The sequence below is a fragment of the Myodes glareolus genome, chromosome 18 (assembly GCF_982192425.1).
Source record: "Myodes glareolus chromosome 18, mMyoGla1.1, whole genome shotgun sequence".
NCBI lineage: Eukaryota > Metazoa > Chordata > Mammalia > Rodentia > Cricetidae > Myodes > Myodes glareolus.
The window spans coordinates 30,674,022-30,696,598 of NC_142043.1; the positions used below are offsets into that span (position 1 = coordinate 30,674,022).

Consider the following 22,577-nt stretch of genomic DNA (forward strand, 5'->3'; position numbering starts at 1 on the left):
TTCCTCCCTCCCTCTGTCTCCCTCCTGCCTCTCTCTTCTTCCCTCTCTTCTCTCCTCGTGTATGCATCTATGTGAAGTTAGGCTCCTGCAGTGTTTAGGGGGCAGATAGAAAAAGCCATCAGTGTGCTCCCTCTGTCATTTTTTACATATCCCTTTGACTGATTGTCTCTCCCTGAAAATATGGTTCATCTTTCTCAGCTAGACCCAAAGGTAGTTAGCCCTAATGACTCGCCTGTCTCTGTTCACCATAGAAATGGGTTACAGGCATTTTGGGGATAAGAAGTTTGCTATGAGGGGGTGAGATCTTTAGTCTTTGCAAGTGGAACAAGCCCTCTTGGTGGCTGATCCATCTCTCCAGATTGTTATTGTGAGTCAGTTCTATGCTAGTGCATCATCTAAAAAGTAGATAAAAAGCAATTAAAGAAATAAAAAATGTCACATTTTATTGAATAATTCAATGACATGTATATTGTACTAGTGTGATAAGTCTGATTAAATGTCTTTGATGCTGGCCTTTCTCACAGGATATGTGGAGGGACTGGATACACAGCTTACACATTCATCACAATGTTTTCTATATAGTGGGTGCCTTTAGTTGGGGTTGTCTCATAATAGCCTACTTTTGAAATAATGGTACAATAAGCAAGATGGTATTTTAAAATGTCTTCAGGACTAGAACTCAGGTTGAAAATCAATTAAGAGATGATTTGATTCTTCTTAGCACCAGAAGAGGGAAGCATACCAGTAGTTATGATTTATTTATGTATAATCACAAATACTCTTTTCAATAATAATTTATTTATAGGTTATCAATTTATTTACATTTGTATTCATAAGATGTCCTCAAGCCTAAGGTTACTGTTAAAATACTTAATACACAATTTTGGTGGCCACAAAATAGCTATAAATGAGTCAGGGGACACGACATGGTGATGTGGAGTCACCTACTGGGACAAGGTGGATCTGAATGTGGAGGGCCCCTGTCCAGGGAATATCGGGTTTGTCTTTGGTGGCTCATACTGTTTGGAAGTGGACAATAAGAAATTTGGTTTCTAAATGTCAATGTAGCTTATTTGTTTTGATTTTATAATGTCCATCATGAAATTGTACTAAATTCACAAACTACTCTAACAATTAGGATTAATGCTAGTTTTCTATTGTTTCTGATGATTTGTCGTGTTTCCTGGTTCCTTTTGCTATCCTTGCTTAGAAGGCATCTGTACCTCCACTGTGAGAGAAAATACAATGTATCTGTCTTGTTGGCAGTGATCCTTCAATTTCAAGTCCAGTTCCTAGACCCCTTTCAGTATCTATAAACACTAATTGGATGGATGCATACAATTTCAAATATCTAGCATACAGGAGAGTAGGGTAAGCCATGCCATCGAAAGCTTAGGCACTACTGAGACTTGAATTTTAGTCTCAGCATTAGCACAACTAAGAGACACATATCCCCAACTATATAAGCAAATATCAGTTCCTTTAGGCCCATGTTTTCAGTGCTTTTGTGAGATGAAGTGAGTTATCTCGTGGATGGTGAGGCATGTTAACTTTTCAAACAGTCATACATAATCAATATAATACCCCACAATAAATAATATATAAGGAAAGCTTTGGACAGAATAAGAGAACATAAAACACTTCCAGAAGATTTTATGTGCAGACAAAGTCGGTCCGATCATTACTTTAGAAAGAGAATTGAAAAGGGATTGTTTGTGAAAAGACAACAACGAAGGGAAGACTCATTCCATTTGAGGTAAGCAAGATATATGTCATGGCCCCATCTGTAAGGGAAGGATGCATTTTTCCCCCATTGGTGATTCTCATTTGAATAATGGTGGGGCAGACATAAAGTAGTTCAGCAACATTCTTACAGCGAAAAAGAGACGCCTTAAAATAAGAGAACATCAGAGCAACTGAAGTTAGGTATCTTCTAGCTTCTTTCATTCAGAACCCCCGCCCCCCCCCCCACGCCAAGTTTGAGTAAATTCTCCACGGGATGGGTGGACACCTAGAACTAATTCCGTATCGCGATGATGTACACTGGAAGTGTTTTGCCTTACTCCGAAATCTTTTAATAACCTCTTCATTTGTCCATCAGTGGACATCCTCCTACCCCAAGATGTATGTAGGTCATGGGAAACACCAGGCACAACCCATGTCTGGTCTTGGATTTCCAACCCTGCCCAAGAGCGTGCCATCAGCGAGGAGAGACACTTGTGCCTTGGGGACACAGGTGAAGTCCATCACCTCCTAGTGCCTGGCGCGCACATTCTCCCTCTCTCAGCATCCAGGAAGCCTGGCGGTCCTCACTGGCTCCCAGGTACTAGACAGGCCTGGGAACCCTGCTGGCTGAGGCCGCCAGGAGAGAGCGCCTGCACTTTCTCATACCCCTCCCCTCCGCAGCAGCCTCCTGCCACTCAGGCGACTCGACGTGCGGCTCCGCCCAATGATGGACGGCCGCCTCCGCGGGCGCCCCGCCCTCCCGGCTCCGCCTCCAATGAGAGGCCGGCGGGGGCGGGCCGCGCGGGCAGCCTCTCCAGCTGAGGCCGCCGCTGGAGCCGGGCAGGGGCGCGGGAGAAGCAGGTACCGGCGCGGGCTGCGCAGCCCTAGGCGCGAGAGCTGCGCTGACGGGCGGAAGGACGGTCCCCGCGGGAGCCAGGGACCGCGGCGTCCGAGCGGGCGGGATTCGCGCCTGGCCAGGCACGGTCCGAAGTCCGCGCTATGGGAGAAGAGAAATACTTGCCTGAGCTGATGGCAGAGAAGGATAGCCTGGATCCATCTTTTGTGCACGCGTCGCGCCTTCTGGCAGAAGGTAGGACCGGCCCAGGCGCTCGCCAGCCCCGAGCCGGGAGAAGTTGGGGAGGGTGGACGCTCCGCTGTGCAGAAACTGTCCCCCGGAGCTGCTTATGTTAGCAGGAGCGCTGCGCGGGCAGCCGAGCTCCTCTGAGGCTGAATTGCTGGAGACCAAAGCCCTGAGGTCTCATGTCAGGGGCATGCGACCTGTTAGGGTCCTGGACAGGGAAACCAGCAAGTGTCAGGTGGTCCACCGGGACCTTTTCAGTTCACAGAAGCCAGGGAAATCAGTTCAGGAGGAAATGCGATCCATGAAACGTTTTTCTGAGAGCGTCTTGGTCACAGATCAGCGTTATTTATTTAGTACATTTTTCCCCCTTTGGCGTTTCTAAGTGATTTTGATACCCTTTAATCAGTCTTTCCCCCGAAAGTCTTAGAATTAATCAGCATTAAAGTATGCGTGTTTGTATATTTACGTGAGCGTGGTAAGCAGAAGCTAAAGTGTTTATAAATGTGTTTGAAAAGAGATTATTGGGTACTCTGTGAGATATTGGTCCCTAGGAACGCTCCATAATTGATCAACTGTTTTTTGTTTTTTGTTTTTTAAATCAGGTGTGCATTTTCTTTTATGTACCTGTGATGTTCGTGAAGCTTCGGTTCCCAGTGGAGCATCTATGCCTTGCCTTTTGCATTGCTTTGAAAGGTCGTTTGAGAAAAGGCACACATGAAAACTTCTCTGTCAGAAATATTAACCCCAATTATTCCATTTATATGAAACAATGCTAGCTACTAAAGACATCCCATATGCCCATTAATCGGCACATGCCTATTTAACACAACTGCAGAATTTGGGCATGAATGGTTCATTAATTATGAACTGCTTCATCTTCAAACTGGCTACCGTGCAGCTTGGAAGTGTGGGGTCTGACCCACTGGAAGAAACAGTGGCATCGTCCTCTTGTCCAGTTCCTCAGCATTAAAATAGATTTGAGGCTTCGTTTTGCATCGTAGAAAAATTTTGCTCCTCATAGGATTCACAGACATTAGATTTATTTGACATTTTTAATGGGTTATTATTTAGTATGCCCCACAGTAACAAAGTATCTCATGAAAGACTGCCAGGAAGAAATTTATAAACAGAATGTAGAAGACTCGAAATAATCTGAACTGTTTGCAAGGGAAGGCTGGCTTTGTAGAGTACTTAGAGAGTGAAATACAATCATGTTTACCACTTCCCTAATAATCAAATTATAGTCAATGAAAAACTAAAGTCAGGAACTATACTGTCCTCAGCTTTTAAAGGACAACTGTATACTCATTATAGGAATATTGAAAAATGACTTAATAAGCATTAACAGATTAAAAATGTTCAATTGTTCACTTCAGTCTATTCTTCAGAAGTGTTTCCGTTCAGCGTACAATGAAAAAAGAATACAGATTCCGGATCTTCTCTGTGCTGATAACTGGAGCTTTCATTGGGACGGATGATTCAATAATTGATTCATCAGCTATTAGTGTCTGTTAACTATACGCTCAAAGCTTACAGAACTAAGAGATGCAGGTGAAGCTCTTAACAGAGTGCGACACACGGATATTCCTGACCAGGAAAACAATTAAGAGAATACTAAGTGCCTGGCTTCCTGGCGCTTTTCTTTTTCCAGCACTGGATTTCTTGCGACTTAGGAAATTGTTCTAATGCACCTTGTAATTTAGTTTTTTCCCAGCAGGGGGAAGCATGGCCTGCTTTTGTAATGGATTAGGGGAAAAGCTCCTAACTAGAAAAGCATCTCAGTAAGAAACAAAGAGGGTGCCTAAATTCAAAGAATTCCTAATGAGAAAGGAGAAAGAAGGAGGTGGCATCGGTAATCCGAGAGTAGCCAGATAGTTACATAAAGAGAAGCGCAGGCGCGTGTCACTTCTGTAACTCTAACCAAGCTCTTTACTCATGCTTACGAGTCTGTGGGGTGAGTGTGCTTTGGATTCGCAGTGAATCATAGTGCACATGTTGCATTATAGATTTCTTTCCATTGTCTTTTCAAAGGCCATTTGTGAGGGTTTCTAGGATCGCTGTAGCGATTTTATTTCTCGTACCTGGAAATGCTCTGATTGAAGACATCAGCTATAAATAAACCTGACACAGATACTCAAATGGAAGGAAGGTGCACACCGAAATACATTTTAGCAGTGCTGTGCAGACAGTCTTGAGACTGAGGGGGCAATAAAAATGATCCAGATGAATCCATTCTTTGAAATGAGTTTCTAGAGGCAGTGATAGAAAGCAATGAACTCTCACAGTGACTTATTTTGTCTTGTGATAATTGATAGATACAAGCCTTTAATCACTTGTGCCTGCTTCATTTAGGTTGGAAGGCCATGGACTTCAAATTACTTTTTGAGTTGCTTTTGTATTTTCATTGTATTTTATTTCATTTGTTTCTGTTTTGTGTTTTCACTGAGGGTGAGTCTAAAAATAATCATTAAAAACAAATACATTATGAATATGATTGCTAGCGATAGCAGATCTTGAGTAATATGGGTTAAGGTGTTTTCTTAATGTATTTGATTAAAATAACTTCCATCCTGTAAGTACAATTTTACATAGCTCCTCAGTTGTTATGGAAGATGATTCTGAATGTGATAATAGAGCAAACTCAGTATGATTCTTATCGTTCTGACCCAGGTCTGATTCTGCTTGAGCAGTGGAGTTTCATGAGGCTCTTCATAGCTATGCTACCTCTGTTTAATTCTATGTTTATTTAAACTGATTTTTATTAGCTTTCCATGTCTGCTTCCAGTTTTCTTCTCTCAAATTAAATAGTTTGAGTAGGAGAGCTGTATATTTCTGCAGTTCTTACTTACTCCCAGATGTTTGCTGATGCGAAGAAGTGATGATTGCATACTCGGAACAGAAAAATCAATAGCTGAACATTTTGAAACTTTTTCATTCCTTCCTAGTTTAATGATTAATAATACATTCACTGCAGTATAGTGCAATTTGAGGCACATACACTATGTTGGACAAGGAAGACAGATTCATGTTCTTAATTTTATTGAGTGACTTTGAAGGCTTGGGTCTTGCATGTAAAATGGGTGTGAACATAAGCTTGTTTCCAGTGGAATGTGCTATATGACTGATTCACATTTATTATTCTATTATGACAATTTATGCTTTCAGAAGGGTTATTTAATTTCAGTGAAAGTGAGTTAGGCAAGGCTTTCTTGCCTGTGTCTTCACAAATATTGATGGATTAGCCACTGTTTTAGCTAATTTATGGTTCTGTGAAAGAAAAGATTGCCAAATAAAGTAGTTTCTGAGGCACTCCTTCCAGAGTTTGGTGAAAGCTTGACTCACCAGCGGCAGTTGGCCTTTATGTTTGCAGATCTCTGTGGATTGTAATATTTCATAAATGGTAACATGTCAAAACTGAGTTAGATTCAAATTCCTAGTAAGGATCACTTTAAAATTAAGATTTTAGTCCCTAAATATTTCCCACAGATCTTGGCAAGGTTATAACGTACTGATAGTGCACTTAGAAACACCCTCTGATTTTTAAAAAATACAATATTAACACAACTCCCTTCGTTGATGATTTTTCTTGATGACTATGTCTTCTTTCTCTCTGTAGAAGCAGGATAATCTTAATTACATTTCTTAAATACAAGACAAACACACACAGGTACAGATTGAAATCTTGCTATCCTCAATCTGCATTCAAACCAATTAATGACATGGGAAAAACCCATCTATTTCAGTGTGTACCACACTGGATGCTGAGTACTGACATGTCCATACTTCACTGTAATGTAGTGAAGATGCCACTTGCCTTCCTGTATGATTCTGTGTAACGGGAAATGCAATGCTCATGAGACAGAAATTTTGAGATATACCTTTCTGTTTGCAGTAATAAGGGCAGAATTTTATGTAAATACATGATACATATTTTCTTTAGCATTTTCATGCCATTGTCTGCTTAATCTCAATTTGAGACTAGATTTTATAAGAAAAGGAAAAGTGATTCTTATTTTGCTATTTGAATCACTGCTGAATGATGTTTTAATTCATAAATCAAGTTAGAACATATCATCTTGTAAAATATGACTGTTGAGAGGATTTTTAAATGCCCCCAATCCATCGATGATTCCTTGTTAGTCTGACTCGGTTTGGTCAACATTAGTTCTTTTTTTTTTTTCTTTCTTTCTTTCTTTCTTTCTTTCTTTCTTTCTTTCTTTCTTTCTTTCTTTCTTAAAAATTTCTACCTCCTCCCCGCTTCCCTTTTCCCTCCCCCTCCCCACATCCTCCTCCCTCTCTAGTCCTAAGTGCAGTCAGGGTTCCCTGCCCCATGGGAAGTCCAAGGTCCTCCCCCCTCCATCCAGGTCTATAAAGGTGAGCATCCAAACAAACCAGGCTCCCACAAAGTCAGTCCATGCAGTAGAATCAAAACCCAGTGCCATTCTCCTTGGCTTCTCAGTCAGCCCTCATTGACAGCCACATTCAGAGGGTCCAGTTTGATCACATGCTCTATCACTCCCAGTCCAGCTGGCCTTGGTGAGCTCCCATTAGATCAGTCCCACTGTCTCAGTGGGTGAACACACCCCTCGTGGTCCTGACTTCCTTGCTCATGTTCTCCCTCCTTCTGCTCCTCATTTGGACGTTGGGAGCTAAGTCCAGTGCTCCAATGTGGGTCTCTGTCTCTATCTCCATCCATTGTCAGATGAAGGTTCTATGGTGATATGCAAGATATTCATCAGAATGGCTATGGGACAAGGCTAGTTCAAGCACCCTCTCCTCTGCTGCCCAAGGAACAAGCTGAGGACCTCTCCTTGGACTTGGGAACCCCTCTAGAGTCAAATCTCTTGCAAACCCTAAAATGGCTCCCTTAATTAAGATATTTACTTCCCTGCTCCCATATCAACTCTTCCTCCATTCCAACCATCCCATTCCCCCAAGATCTCCGGAATCCTCCCCTTCTCCCTACTCTCCACCCATCTCCCCTTACATCCACCCCCCTACACCCCAGTGCACCCAAGTTTTGCCTGGCAATCTTGTCTACTTCCAATATCCAGGAGGATAACTATATGATTTCCTTCAGGTTCACCTTCTTATTTAGCTTCTCTAGGATCACGAATTATAGGCTGAATGTCCTTTAATTTTGGCTAGAATCCACTTATGAGTGAGTCCATACCATATTCCTCTCTTTGGGTCTGGGTTACCTCATTCAGTAAAGCATTTTCTATTTCCATCCATTTGCATGCAAAATTCAAGATGTCATTTTTTTTTCCGCTGAGTAAAACTCCAATGTGTATATGTTCCACACCTTCTTTAACCATTCTTCTATTGAAGGGCACCTAGGTTGTTTCCAGGTTCTAAATCCAGACTTAATCAGGCTTTTTCTTCAGCCTACAATACGTCCCTCTTAGCAAGTGATTTCAGCTTCCCTGGTCTCTGTGTATATGCTCTGTTGTGTTTTCTGCTTCCTAGTATATTCAGATTTCATGCACCACCTCACATACATTCATATATATTTGTACCTATCCTTCAATACAGACTCAGTGTCCATCCTCACATACAGACTGCATGCCTATCCTCACATACAGACTACAGGTCCATCTTCACATACAGACTGCATGTCCATCCTCACATACAGACTACATGTCCGTTCTTCACATACAGACTCCATGTCCATCCTCACATACAGTCTACAGGTCAATCCTCACATACAGACTCCATGTCCATCCTCACATACAGACTCCATGTCCATCCTCACATACAGACTACATGTCCATTCTTCACATACAAACTCCATGTCCATCCTCACATACAGACTACAGGTCTATCTTCACATACAGACTGCATGCCTATCCTCACATACAGACTAAAGGTCCATCCTCACATACACACTCCATTCCCATTCTTGAATTATTTTACTAATAAAAGACTAATATTCTTTTCTTTTCAAGTTTGACCCACATTCCGCACACCAGCCCTTCCCGTGTGATTTGAACTCATTCTAGAGATACATTTTTTCCTCAGGTCCTCCCCCCACTTCTGTTTAGTCTTTTTTGTAGCAGCCTTGACAACATGAGTAACCGAAAAAATAGACTGCATTTCACTTGCAAAAGTAATGAAATTAATCTTTCTTGCCACTTACCCTCTCTTGTGTCTTTCAGGTGTCTGATATTATTAATCAGTACCCAGTTTCCTCATTTTTCTTACTTTATCTCTTCAGAACTCTCTGTCTAGCCTCTGTCTTCACCGCTGCCCTGGCAGTCACTCTATTGGCAGAAGCACCCCCTACCAGCCTCATCTATTAAAGGCTTTCTTCCCTTTCAGCAGGCATACGGTTTGCGGCTTGCACTGCTGTTACTCTTGCAGGGCCTTTCTCCTCGCTGGGTTTCTGCCACTGTCTACTGCTGGCTTTCTCTAACTGTCTGACTCTTCCAGGCTCTTCAGTATACTTCGGTTCCCAACTTCGGTACTTCCCGTGTTTTCACAAGAATTCATTCAAAATGAAATTCCCGCCAGCTCAGGCTCTTTAATAATTCATTTCCTGCAACGAGTAGCTTGCGTTCTTTGGCATCTTACCTTATATCTCCTTTGCCGGCCTTGTCTCTTGATTCTCTCTGCTTAATTTAACTGGCCCGCAGTAACTTATTCGCTTCTCTACACCCTCTCTCCTCACCATTACCTGTCCTCACCATGGTGGCCTTGTTCTCTTTCTCGAGCTCACTGTCCACACTGTCATCGTGCCATCATTACTAGGTTTTGCTGGTCTGTCTCACTCGACTGAACTTGATAGGCAGAGCTAAGTCTTGCTCAGCATTGCATCAACAGTATCCATCATGATAGCTTCACATATGGGGCTGCTCAGCACATACGTGCAAAGCTTTTTCTCATCACACTTCAGACTCTGCCCCTGTGGCCTCTCTGCGACATCATCTGGCATGATATACGGCTGGCTGCCTCTATTCCCCATTCTGTGTCTAAGAGGTTCTATGTGCTGTGACTTTTCTGTAAGAGCTCCCTAATTTGTCTCCCTGGTTATAATTATTACTCATTCAACAAATTGGGGCTGGCTACCCCTTCATCTAGAAAGCCTTCCATAATAACTTCCTGATCTTATTTATTATGGATTAGGTGAACTTGCTTTTTTTTTTTTTTTTTTTTTTGACCTTTCCACTGCTACATTGCAATGTGCAGTTCTGTTTGATCTTGTCTTTCTGCCCTCTAAGCTGAGAGGTTGGATTTGTGACTCAGGTCTCTGAATCCTTAATGCCTACCTTCAGTTTCGGTGTGTGATACATGGTTACTAAGTGGATGATGCCACACTTACATATTACCTTTCTCCTAGCTAGAAGACATCTCCAGAAACAAAATTCCAAAAATTCCTTCACTGTTGAATTCAGCCATATTTTTATCAATACTTAATTCAAATTACAGGCGATCATTTTAAGAACATTTATTTACTAAAAAAAAAAAGAACCTTATTCTGAAGTAGTTTTACATTTGCAGGTAACTGTGAAGTCAGAGGTTATTTTAGTCTATAATATCCAAACTGAGAGGATGACATTGATGCATTGTGTGGGCACAGCTTTGTTGTGTGGCCCTGTATAGGACTGTTCGATGATCACAGCTGAGTTGCTCAGCTACCTCCCACCACAATGATCTTCTTCCTTTCACATCTATGTTACTCCTCCCTCACCTTGTTCCTGACTGTTGTTTTATGCCAATTTAGGTGCTTTTCAGTCCTGCCTTCCTTTTCTTCTCCTTGGATTTCATGACAAGAGTATACACGTTTTCCCTTCCTCTGTAGGGTTCTTGTGACTCTGCCTATGTGTTTCTTTATTGTTAAGACTGATTTGTGTCTTTGATTCTCTTTTAAGTTAATTTTTCTTTCCACTGCTCCCTTATGCTGTTACTGAGTCTGTCTCTGAGAAGAATTTTAAAGTTCTAGTTACTGCATCTTTAAATTGTAAACTTGTAGTGTTTCAGATCTTCTGTTCCTTTGCTCAGACAATTACAGAATCTAGTGAGTGGGCAACTGTTGGTTTTTTTCTCTTTTAAATTGTTTTCCCTAGTTCTCACCATGAAGCATATGCTTTTATAAAAGAATATGTATTCTGGATATTTTTAGTGTTGTGTCATGACAGCATGGATTTTCAAAAAATTCTTTATAGAATAAGCTTAGGGCACTCTTCCTGTAAACATGGAACCCCCATCAGAACAAGCTACCTTTAGTGAAAAGTAATGTTCCTCTCACTGGCATCATTGACCTTACTCTGTCTGGGAGGTAGATGGTGTCTCCTTACTGCTTCCCGTGTATTTCTGCTGATATCAAGAAGGATGGGAAGACCTAATTCCTCCTGGGTCATGGTGAAATTTGCAGCACTGTCCAGCAAACATAGAGACTCTGTGATACTTTCTTGTTTGGAAAAAAGAACCTATTCATTATATGTGAAGGTACCAATTCAAGATCTTTATATGACCTCTGCCGACATTGTGTGAGGTAGGTAGAAAGGGAGTCCTAACTTCTAAATCAGTCTTCTTTGATAGCATTCAGAGGGAAACAGTGGCTGATTACCATTGCGGGAGGTTAAAAATATGGGCTTCCTTCTTAATCTCTCTTTTTGTAACTGTCTTTTTTTTTTCTTTTTTGGAACTGGAGCTTATTATATATTCCAGGCTCACCTCCAGTTTGCATGATCCCTTGTCTCGGCCTGATGCTTGAACTACAAGCATGTGTCATCATATTCAACTCTACTTAATTTTTCTTAAAAGGACTGAACATAGTTTTTAACAGTTCATTGAACTGAGAAGGACATTTTGCATTTCAAAATTGTGTTTTGTTGAGCCGCCCTTAATCTAGTCTCTTGACTAGAAAGAATAAGCATATATCTATCTGTGCATTTGTGCCTGTGTGTGTTGTCTGTGTTGATTTTTTTTATAGGTTTCCAGCAGAGAAATTCAAGGAAATCACAGATGTGTTGTTTCTGGGTCTAGATCCGTGGGTTATGATAACCAGCTGGCCCACCTCCTTCCTTATGCCTTTCAGAGCATCTCTTTATTTTTATATATATATATATATATATATATATATATTAACCAGCACCTATTATTTTCAGTTTTTATTTCTTTATAATACTTTGATGTAAATACATGTTTGAAATTGAACATTAATGTTTTATGAAGTAACTATGTATGAGTGGTCATGATAAGTAATATGTACTTATCTTTGTGGTATAGAACCTAAAAGAGGAACACATTTGACCTGTGTTTTCAGTTTCTCTTTAAATAGTCTAGAATGAAACTTTTTGTTCCTATAGTAACTGTAGAAGTAAAGCAATGTGTTTACAGGGGTTAGAAAACCTTAGGTATAACCATATGCTATCAGCATTTCATAGTGATTGCTTAAACACTGAATTTCACATCTTTTCTTTTGGCCTGTATGTATTATAAAAGATATCTTATTTGAATTTATATTCTGTCATTTCTATTGTTTTTAATGCAGTAAATAGCATATGTTCTAACTATATTCATAGATTAAGCTTTTTTTTAAAGTGTGGTAATTTTCAATAATATAAGAATGACCTAGAAATATTTTTAAGAAGAATGATTAGTAGTTGATTTCTCAAAGTTATCAAATATTCATTTTATAGACACCCTCATTTTTTTGTGTGAAAAATCTTAAGGCAACTAATTTCATTCATCTAGAATTTAAGGAGCCATGGTCCATGTATCCCTCTGCTACACCACCGACTTTTCCTTGATATGAGCTTTTTGTGGCTCATCTCCATTCCTAAGCTTGCTGATTCTCAGTAGAGAAGTGCTGTGGATACTCCTTCACTCAAAAGTCTTTAAGATACCAGCCCACTTTGGCAGTGGTCTCATGTACTATAAATGCAGGCAAAAGATGTGTGTGGACCTCATAGCTGCTGGATTTGGTTCCAGTTTCCAGCACACACAGAGGACTACAGATAGGTACTCTTTCTGTGAGTTTACCCCCAAACAAATAAAACTTAGTTATACTCCATTCCACGTTATTGTGAATCTCTTTTGAATATCAACAAATAGATAATAAATATTTAAAAACATCTGCATTGCTTTGGGTTCTTTTCTATAGGTATTCTTAGTTTGGCTATAGTTTGGGAGACAGATTCTATGGGGCTAGAACTCTATTACATTTAATCAGACAATTACATTGTCCTTTAATGTGGTTTGATGACATCTCTCTACAGTAACTATATGCTACTGATATACACAGAGGCATCACATGTTTAATTTGTGAAGTCTACAAGCTGTAGGGGATTTAACACACTTGTGTATGTGTCCAAGGCACATAAGTACACATACATCTTCATGATATCGGTAGTTCATGAATGGTTTGCTAGATTTCATGAGAATTTAGCAGAGCAGTTATTTTGAAGATCACGGGAATCCAGAGATGTCATACTTACTGTTGACTCATTCACAGGTCATGCTCTTTACCAGAAGCTTCATGGAATGTTTTCATGGCTTGCTATGAGTCTACTCACCAATCACATTAGATTGTATTATTCTTATAAATGTCAAGAGTTAATATTATTTAGCACAAGTACTACAGAAAAGAAATGCTGATCTAAAATTCAGATTTACTTAGCCAGAGGCCATGGACAGCCACTAAAATATACTGCCTCTTTGGGAAGAGGCAAATCTATTCTGTGAAGGAAGGTCAGATATTAATATTTAAAGTTTATGTCAGAGACTTAATATTAATTTGTTAGTAAACTGATCATAATGGTCCCCAATGCAAGAACTACATGAATTAATTTATAATGCTATAAGATAAATAGAGTAAGTAAAAGGTAATTGGATTTGTTATGTGTGCATCTACCAAATGGTTAATTATACAGTCAGGTTGAAGAACCCTGAATGTCTTATATTTAAGAATGCCATTGAAAATACTTAGCAATGTTCAAGAGAGACATAAGCAAACATTTCAGTCTTTGCTTTTTTAATGACCAAAAAAAGTGTTGGAGAAGTTGTGCAATTTGCTGAGGTGTTGTCTGTCTAATTTCTTTTAAAGAATAACTGTTTATATTTGTTGAATTCTTTTCTAAATCAAGAACAACTGTAACTTCTTTCTTGTCTCTTCAGCAGTTAGGATTTTGGTTAATGTCTGGAGTCAAGCAGACTGTATATTTGGTCAGAAGCAGATGTCTTGACATAAATGTTATCCATAGGTTCTGAACTCCTAGGACTTAATATGTTGAAAACATATATCAGAGATGATGTTATCAATGTCCATATCCTTTCGAATGTTAGTGATTAGATTTTACTCTACTTATAAAAAATCAGAATCCATATGTTTTCCCCAGAGTGCATTTTTAGCAGATTTGTGGTTGTATGCTGGATAATGTCAGGTCTTGGAGAGAAGCACAAAAGAGGCAGCCCCAATGGCAAAGGCAGCGAAAGAAATTATATAATGAGTATAATGGGATAAGAAATGATACATTCCTTTAATATCCTCTATACAGTTATTTAGAATATATTATGAAAAGTAAGGAATATTGCTCCCATTTTATGAGAAAATGTAAAGAGAGACATATTAGGTGTTAGCATCAATGTGCTTTTTTGAGAATGTTTACTGCTTTCATCTTCTCCAATATTACCCCTCCCAACTAAATTCATGACCTCTTTTAAAATTTTTATTGTTACATGTATATACACTCGTATGTGTACACATGTATATATACACATGCAGGTCCAGCTACTGAGTTTATCTAGTCCAATTAGCACTGCTTATATATTCATGTATCTGGGCTGACTCTTTGGTATTGGCCAGTCTATGCAGGAACTCAGCCCTGAAGGAAAATGATTCCCTCCCCTCTTTTTTTAGCAGTCACCATTCACCTGTGCTCTTTATTTAGAGTTAGGACTAGAGGCAAGTATTTGATAGAAGTTAGGGAAAAAGTTAAAAGGGGTTACTAAACCTTGAAATGTTTAAAAAGAAAAGATATATATCCTTGTTTCAGTGAATATAAAAATCCTACTTTGATAAACTGTTAAAAGACTTAAAAATATTTGCTACTGTAGAGTTCCTTGTTTCATTTAGAACAACATTCTCTAAGAAGTTAAGAAATTAGATTTGTACACAGTGGTGTATTAATGTAGTATAAAATGAAAGCAATGGGCATAAAATATACTTACTGTGCTTAAGCATATAAATGTTACAAACAGAAAAATTTAATTAAGTGTAAAACTAGACAAAGGATCATTTTCATATAGAAAGAACTAGATTAGCGTTTATGTCTCTGCTCCTGGAATACAAGACCCTGTGAAGGAGAACCCTTTAAGTTGTGCTAAGTTGAAAAAGCACTTGATGTGGTGAAGCAGATGTAATTTTATGGTATCATATTTCTTTGGAATGGACTTATAGAATGATAGATGGATATAAATTAAACTAGTATACTGCAATTAGTGAAAAACTGGAAGTTATACCATAGCCATAGAATAAAATTCTGGTAGAATAGAACATTATGTTAATTAGAAGAAATTTAATGGAGATAGAAGAAGTGATAAGTATTTGGAATGAGTTGCAATAAACCAAAAGGTGTTCTAAAATTCATAGAACTCACAAATACATACATGCACACACACACACACACACACACACACACACATAGACAGACAAATTGTACGTATCATATGTATGTTAGTTATCCATTAGACATGGGGGGTTTTTAAAGCAATACTAAAGACTGGTTCAAAGTGGTTCCTACTACCAGTGTGGCACATACACATTAGGGAGGAGGTAGCAGTGTGTGCAGGCAATTGCATTAGCAATTTCCATAGAGTGCATTAAATACAGCAATAAAGGAAGTAGATGATGCTGTAGGAGTGCGAGGCAGGACACCTGAGAAAGTCTACAGAAATCTCAGGAACCTTTAATAGGAGAGGGCATGTGAATAATTGAAATCTGATAAATACATAGAATCTGGACATAATCCACTGAAGATACTATAGTCTCAAATTATATACACAGAAAGCAATATTCTCAAAACCTGGCAAGAAAGAGAATATTTACTCAGAGAATTAGAAGTTAGGTGTGTCTGGCGATATAATAAGTGGTAAACCTTCAAGAGGAGACGTCTTGGTGAGTTTCTCAGGAAGCCTTTTCTGGCTCTAAGTCATGTACCACATCCTTTCCATCTTCCTACCTTCATTCCTGAATGGCCATGCTTAGATGTGGATAAATACATTCGTAATGAATTCTAACTTTGCTGCCTAATAGCAGAAATGAAGATCAGTGTCTAAAAGGAATGCAAACATCTCATTCTGTGTTCATTCTAAGTGAGAGTTAAGAGTTTGGAATTCCTGCTAAAACCAAAGTCATTTAGGAGGATTTAAGTACTATCAAATAGATCATCATCTCATTGACAAACAATATGGCTCCACTCTTGGAAAATGGCCTGGGTATGTCTTAGATGTGGACAGAACCTGAGGTAACTAAAACAGTAAACCAGCTAAGAAGCTCTGGAGAACTGACTTCAACTCATACAGGGCAGAGAGCGAAAAGAAGAAAAGTTTTATAAAAGTTTATAAGCACAGTGTAAAAACTTGGTTTGGATAGAGAATAGGATAAATAAAAGGAATAACGGTTGCTGTCAGAGATTCCCCTTGCTAATAGGGTCAAAGGCGCTGTTGGCTGCTAAGCTGTTACTCAAACAGATAGTCAAGGTCAGGAGACTATGCTCTGAATGAAGGACTAGTAGAGTGTTTAATACAAATTCAGGTACCAAAGTCAGGAAGCGGGTATGGAGAAATTTCTGTGTGCTCTAATGGACTAGCTGAGGTTGAGAGCATACACTGGTAACGACAGCACTGAGGAAGTGAAGGCAGGAGGATTCTGAGTTTAAGGTCGGCCTAGGTTGCATGCTTATACTTTGTCCTAAAGTCTTACTATCACCATAAGCAGCAACAAAAGCCAAAAGACATCCAAAGGAAAAGGGAACTGCCACAAATACTGTCTAATGGATTTATAGACAGGAAAGGAAAGAAAGGAAAAGAGAAATGTGGAGGAAAATCCATGTGCACTTGATGAACAAATAGCCCAGGTCCTGAGAAAGTGAACATTGACTGGACAAGGCAGCAGATTGAAATGTCTAAAATGGATAGTGTTTATCATTTCGACCTACGCAAATCGTGCGTTTGTGTCCTTGAACAAAGAGGAGAGAGGTAGAAAGACGGAGACATTGGAGTGTAGGTTAAATCACCAATGTTGTAATAATTATACCCTTAAAGCCTATTTTCTGTTCCTGTAAATGGAAGCCTTGATTTTGAGTGGATATTTTTAAGCTTAATGTACTCCTTTGTCCTCATGTGTAAAGTAGGGGTTGTTATAAACCAAGAAAATGATGGTAGTGCTAAGTTGTTGCTGTTGTTATTTTGATAACTGTAAATATCACTTATCATATCCCTTGTCCTTCTATGATCAACTGCTTCTTCTTCTCCCATCTATCCATGCGTGTGGCAGGGAACCTGCTTTAAAAGACATATGTCATATATATAAGATCATGCCATCCATCCTTGGATCTTTTCTAAGGCATGTCCTTGGTGTTTGAAGGCTTCCCTTCTTCCAGATCCTTTGTTTATACCTGCCTTTTCATTACTGGTTCTTGCTGAATTGTTGGAAGGTGTGACCTCAAGGCTCACTCATACCATCCAAATGCTCTTTCTCCTTTACATCTGTGATTCCACAAGCCGCTTAAGAATGCACTGCTTTCATTACGGGCGGTGAGATAATTATTTACAGAGATGGGAGATGAGAGATCCAAACTTGCTACCCTGTAAATCTCAATGCTACTTCGAGTGTACCGTGACTGAATGAAAAGACACACATACACCTTTGTAGATAAGCACCCATGAACACACATGCATATTTTCTTTCCAGATGGCAAGCAATGCAGAGCCAATACATTCTGGAAGAAACAAAGACTTTGAGGACATAAGAAAAAGGAGGTGCTTCTGTGCCACGTAAAATATATGTTTTGGATTAAACAGTACTCTGTGAAGCATTATTATAACTTGTGTGTGAAATTTGCTTGTGAAATTACAAGGTTATTAAGTAAAATTTATTTCTTACCCTGGAATGTGGAAAAATCATTCAGAAGCTAGTGTTGTAGTGAAAAGAACTTGACAAGTCAAAACAAAAACTAAATTCCATATCTGCTACCTGGTTGCTTTCTAACTCTGGGAAATTTTCTCACTATCCATTGGCCTTTGTGTCCTTGTGAAAATGCAGTTCCTTGGTTCTGCAAATTTCCTGATAAATTCTTTGGAGGTTTGTAAGCATTACTTATCTTGTGAAGATATTAACAAGAGCCAATTTCTTATCTGCTTCAATGTGTGTGATTACCTTACCAAAAAAAAATAAGGTGAAAGTTGTAAACAGAAACGGAGCTTTAAACACACACTAAATGAGGATGAGATGCTTTAATTATTTAACCTGTGTAAGGAATGCCCTTGGCAACACAGATAATATTCCTATCAGCCGAGATTCTGCCCTTAAGTCTTCTTCGCACGATCCTCATATCCTCTAAGTATGGTTCTGATGTGTCTCCACAATTTCCTGGAGATGTTTTAACTTAGTACTCAATCATCTTTCTTGAAAGTTCACTATGCCTTTGGCAGTTTGTGCTGTTGCATTTCTCAGTAGCTAATTCCCTTTAGTGCTGATTATCTATTCCATTGCATAACATGACTCTTCTGGGTGGACGTGTGGGAAGTCTTCAATAGTATCTTATTATATGAGTAAGTTGTTACAATTGTTCATTTTCCCTTTCTCTTGCCAGGATGGACATCAATGTAGCTTCAGGCCCTGGAATTCTTGTGGATCCTAAGCTGGCCTGGAAGTTAAGATTTGCTGCCGTGGCCTCTTAGGTAGTGAGAGTACAGTTTTACATCAGCATGCTGGGCTTAGACTCTGTATCTTTATGTGGAGTAGAGCTAGCAGCTTTTAAAGCATAGTTTTCTTTTACCTTATATGAAATGCATGGCCAGTTCTTTAATACCTTCCAGGCCTGTCATCGTCTCTCCAATAATGTGTGAAAATTCTGGTTGTCACTCTTTTGGGTCACCATTTGAAGTTCTCAGTCTGCTTAATATCAGATATTTTATTTGTTTGAAGCATTAAAATACTGTGGGTTTTATTTGCATCCCCTTGATAAATAATGATGGTAAACATATTTTATGTGCTTTTTGCCACTTACAGGTATTCTCATTGAAGTGATTGCTTAGAGGTTGACATATTTTAAATTGGGTTGTTAGTCTTTTACTGTTATGAGAGTTATTTATATGTTCTGGATTTGTATTGTTTATTAACCATATGAACTGTCTTACACCAATATACAACTTAAGTTTTTATTTTCAGAAAATCCTTATGAAGGGAAGTTATTAATTTTGCTGGTCTACATTAACATTTTTCCTTTATCTATGGTGATATTGTGTCATATTTAGGAATCCATTGCCTTTTTCAAGGTCAGAAAATGTCATCAAGTGTGCTAGAACTTGTGTTTAGCCTTTAAGTACAGGTTCTATACAATGCATATTTTTTAATTGTGCTTGCCTTTAAGCGAGGAAGGGTAATGCACCTTTGCTTAAGATTCTAATATCCATGTTATTCAGCATCATTTTATGATTGCTTTCTTTGCTTAATGTTACTTTTAGTGCTTAAAACCACATGCACAAAGGATGTGTATCTTTAAAAATGAGAATAGGAAAGCTTAAGATTGTAATGTCCAATGATAGGTGTATAACCTTCCATAGTGGTATCCATGTGTATCTGCTTCAGACATAAAGCTAGTAGTGGTAGCCAGGGTGTGTTTAAACCTATATTCAATGGTGTGGCTCTTTCTTTTCTTTCTAATTTTAGGATATAATCACTGTGGGAAACTTAAATATGTTCTGCCTAACATAAATGAAAATATGAGGCAGCATCTAAAAGGCCTTGGTGTTTGAGTACATTGTTGTATCAGTGAAGAAGTGGCATATTTATTGCCAGAGAGCAGTTGCCATACTGAGAAAAAAAACTAGCATGATTGTCCTGAGGTGTAAAGTATGTTCTGGCGCTATAGGAGATCAAGGAATATTGGAGTCACGGGTATTTTCAGCACACAGCCCCATGCACTTAGTTATGAGCTATATAGCCTTTCTACTTTTTCCAGAAAAAAATGAGCTAGATAGAAGCAAACTGGACCCTTATTCTGAATAAACTCAACATACGTGTAGACCATGAGCAGAAAACTCTGTCTGTGCTCATAGTAAATTACATTCTTTATCTCTTAATCTTCATTGACATGTTAACTGACAAAGTCACTGTTGCCTAGAATGTATCATACATTTCCGGAGGTTACTTAAGGGTGTAACTGATGACTTAGTGCTTATCCTTAGAGCACATGTACCAAAGCACTATCATTCAGTCAACATGTTCATACTCATCACGTCACTATGGAGAACCCAAAGAAGAGCTGACAGTCATCCAGACTGGCAGAAAGCCTCAGTGCTGACATCTGACAAGATATTTCTGACACAAGTGTGTTTATTTACAGGCAAGAAGATAGCCCCTGGCGGAAAATAAGCTCATGCGTGGTATTTAGAGGTGTTTATATGTGCACATATACATGTGTGTGTGTGCATTTAGATAGAAGGAAATGTGTTTAACTGATGAAAGTTGACACACAAACACTGAAATGTGTTCCCACTGGACTAGTTAAAACACATAGAGGAACTCAGAAAGAATGGAAAACATTTTGTATTATCCAAAGGCTATATGTAGAAACTTTCTTGGAAGTGAAAACTTTAGATGACCAGTGAATATCCATTTTTATCTTGTGTTTTTGCAGTTTTGTTGAATTGTGAATTCTTCCTTCAGTTGCCATGAAAGAAGAAAAAGCTAACAGTGATGGTCTCATAAAGTACAGGTTATAAAGTCACTAGGACTTCCTAGGTTTATTATTAGTATTTGGAAATTTCCAATTATAAATAAAAAGTAAACATACATTTCTTAAATGTGATTCCATTCAACTCTCAAATAATTAAAATTATATCACCATTTTGAAGGAATTCCTGTAGTCCCTCGACCCTTTTAGTTCCTCATCCCCTTCTCTGTGTGCTGATGTTACAGTCTTTCCCCCACCTTTGGTTCTGCTCTTAAATCAGGGCAATAGTCGCCTTACTGTTTCTGAGGGTAGGTCGACATTAAACCTGAGGGCAAACAGAACTGTTTCTGATGATTTCTAGTACAGACAACAATCATTCTGGAGCTTGTGTGCACTGTTCAGACATAACAACAACAAAAAAAGAGATATGTACAATGAGGGAGAGGTGAGAGTACTTCCTTGTTTTCTTCTAGCCTTCTAAATACCTAGCCAATGTCAGATTCTTGAGAAATGAGAGAGGTTTCTTCAGTGAAGTGTCCTGAGCTTATTAAGTAGCAATTAAGCTACTTATTTGTTGACTGGATAGTTTGTTCTGTTGATACTTTCTGAGTTTTAAAAAAGAAGTGCTTTAATTTATTAATCTTCTGTTAGAAGAGGAAGATATTAAAGATTTTCTCTCATGCCACAGATGGTCTCTTTATTCCGTTGAGACAGACACATATATCCCAGCCTTAAGATAGAAGATTCAGAATTAAGCCCACACATTGACAGACATCTGGTCCTCAAAAAAGGTGCTAAGGGTTTTGAAATGTTCTCAGGCAAAGAGGAAGCCACAGGGAAAGGAAATGTGGACCCGAACAGTTTGGTTTCAAACAGGGTATTGCTATAAGAAACTGGTGCTTAGTCATACTGTGAGAATTTAAGAAGAGGGTAAAAACAGGTTGAGAGTTGAGGACTTAGAACATCTCCTTAACACTAGGTCCAAAGCTTCTCCTAGAGACTGTGACCTCACTGGCAGTTCATACTTATATATCATCACAAATAACTCCTCTTTCTCCCAAAAAGAACAGAAGTAAAACTAAAGAAAAATAAAAACACCACCAACAAAATACCCCAAGTTTGATTAACCACCCTCCCCAAATCAACAACAATTAGAACAACAAAAAAAAATCCCAAAACAACAACAACAAACAAACCAGACCCCATTAGTCATGCACTGCCTCTAGGGAAGAAATGCAGGTACCCTGGGTCTTGGAAGCTGGGCAGATATGCTGTCTCCAAAAGGATGAGCAAAGGCACTTAAACCCAGGTCTGTGACTGCTGTAGTGGAAGGTGACCTTTAGTCACTTTTGTCTTATAGCACAGGTTAGACATATGGGATTGAACCAAGTTAGAGATGCAGGAAGATAGTTGTTCTGTGCAGCCTCCCCATTCCCCTTCGTCAGCAAATTCCCCGTGATACACATGAAGTGGGATTGGAGTGTGCCTCCCATGAAATGTTTTTGGATGGATGAACCTCAGAATAATGCTGCTCTTTATTGAGCAGAGGTAAAATATTGTAGCTGCCTGATAACAGCCTGCCATGTTACAAATCACCACTTGCAAGGTTACACAAGGCGCCTTTCGAAAAAAGCTAAATGAATTACTTCAAATAGCATGTTTGTATTCAAAGGGAAATAGCTGGTAGTTTAGGAGTGACAGTCTTTTCTTTGGGTTTCAAAAGCCCCATTGCCATGCTATGCCTTTCCCCTGCCTGCTGGAGGCTGAAAGCCTGCAATGAATAGGTGAATAGAAGATATCTCTAATTGAGAAAGTAAGAAAAGGATTTTTGTGAAATGGTCACAATATTTCTCATTCTCTTATTGTAA

The 22,577-nt window shown here is 39.0% G+C and overlaps 1 protein-coding gene across 1 annotated transcript in view; it reads left to right on the forward strand.

Annotated features, from left to right (window-relative positions):
• Positions 1–2,603: 2,603 nt before the first annotated feature.
• Positions 2,604–22,577, forward strand: part of Khdrbs2 (KH RNA binding domain containing, signal transduction associated 2) — a 456,644-nt gene continuing 436,670 nt past the window's right edge. Inside the window, exon 1 of the mRNA XM_087898049.1 lies at positions 2,604–2,815. Coding sequence (XP_087754175.1) covers positions 2,725–2,815 — 91 coding nt within the window. The 5' untranslated portion in view covers positions 2,604–2,724. The remainder of the gene's footprint in view (positions 2,816–22,577) is intronic.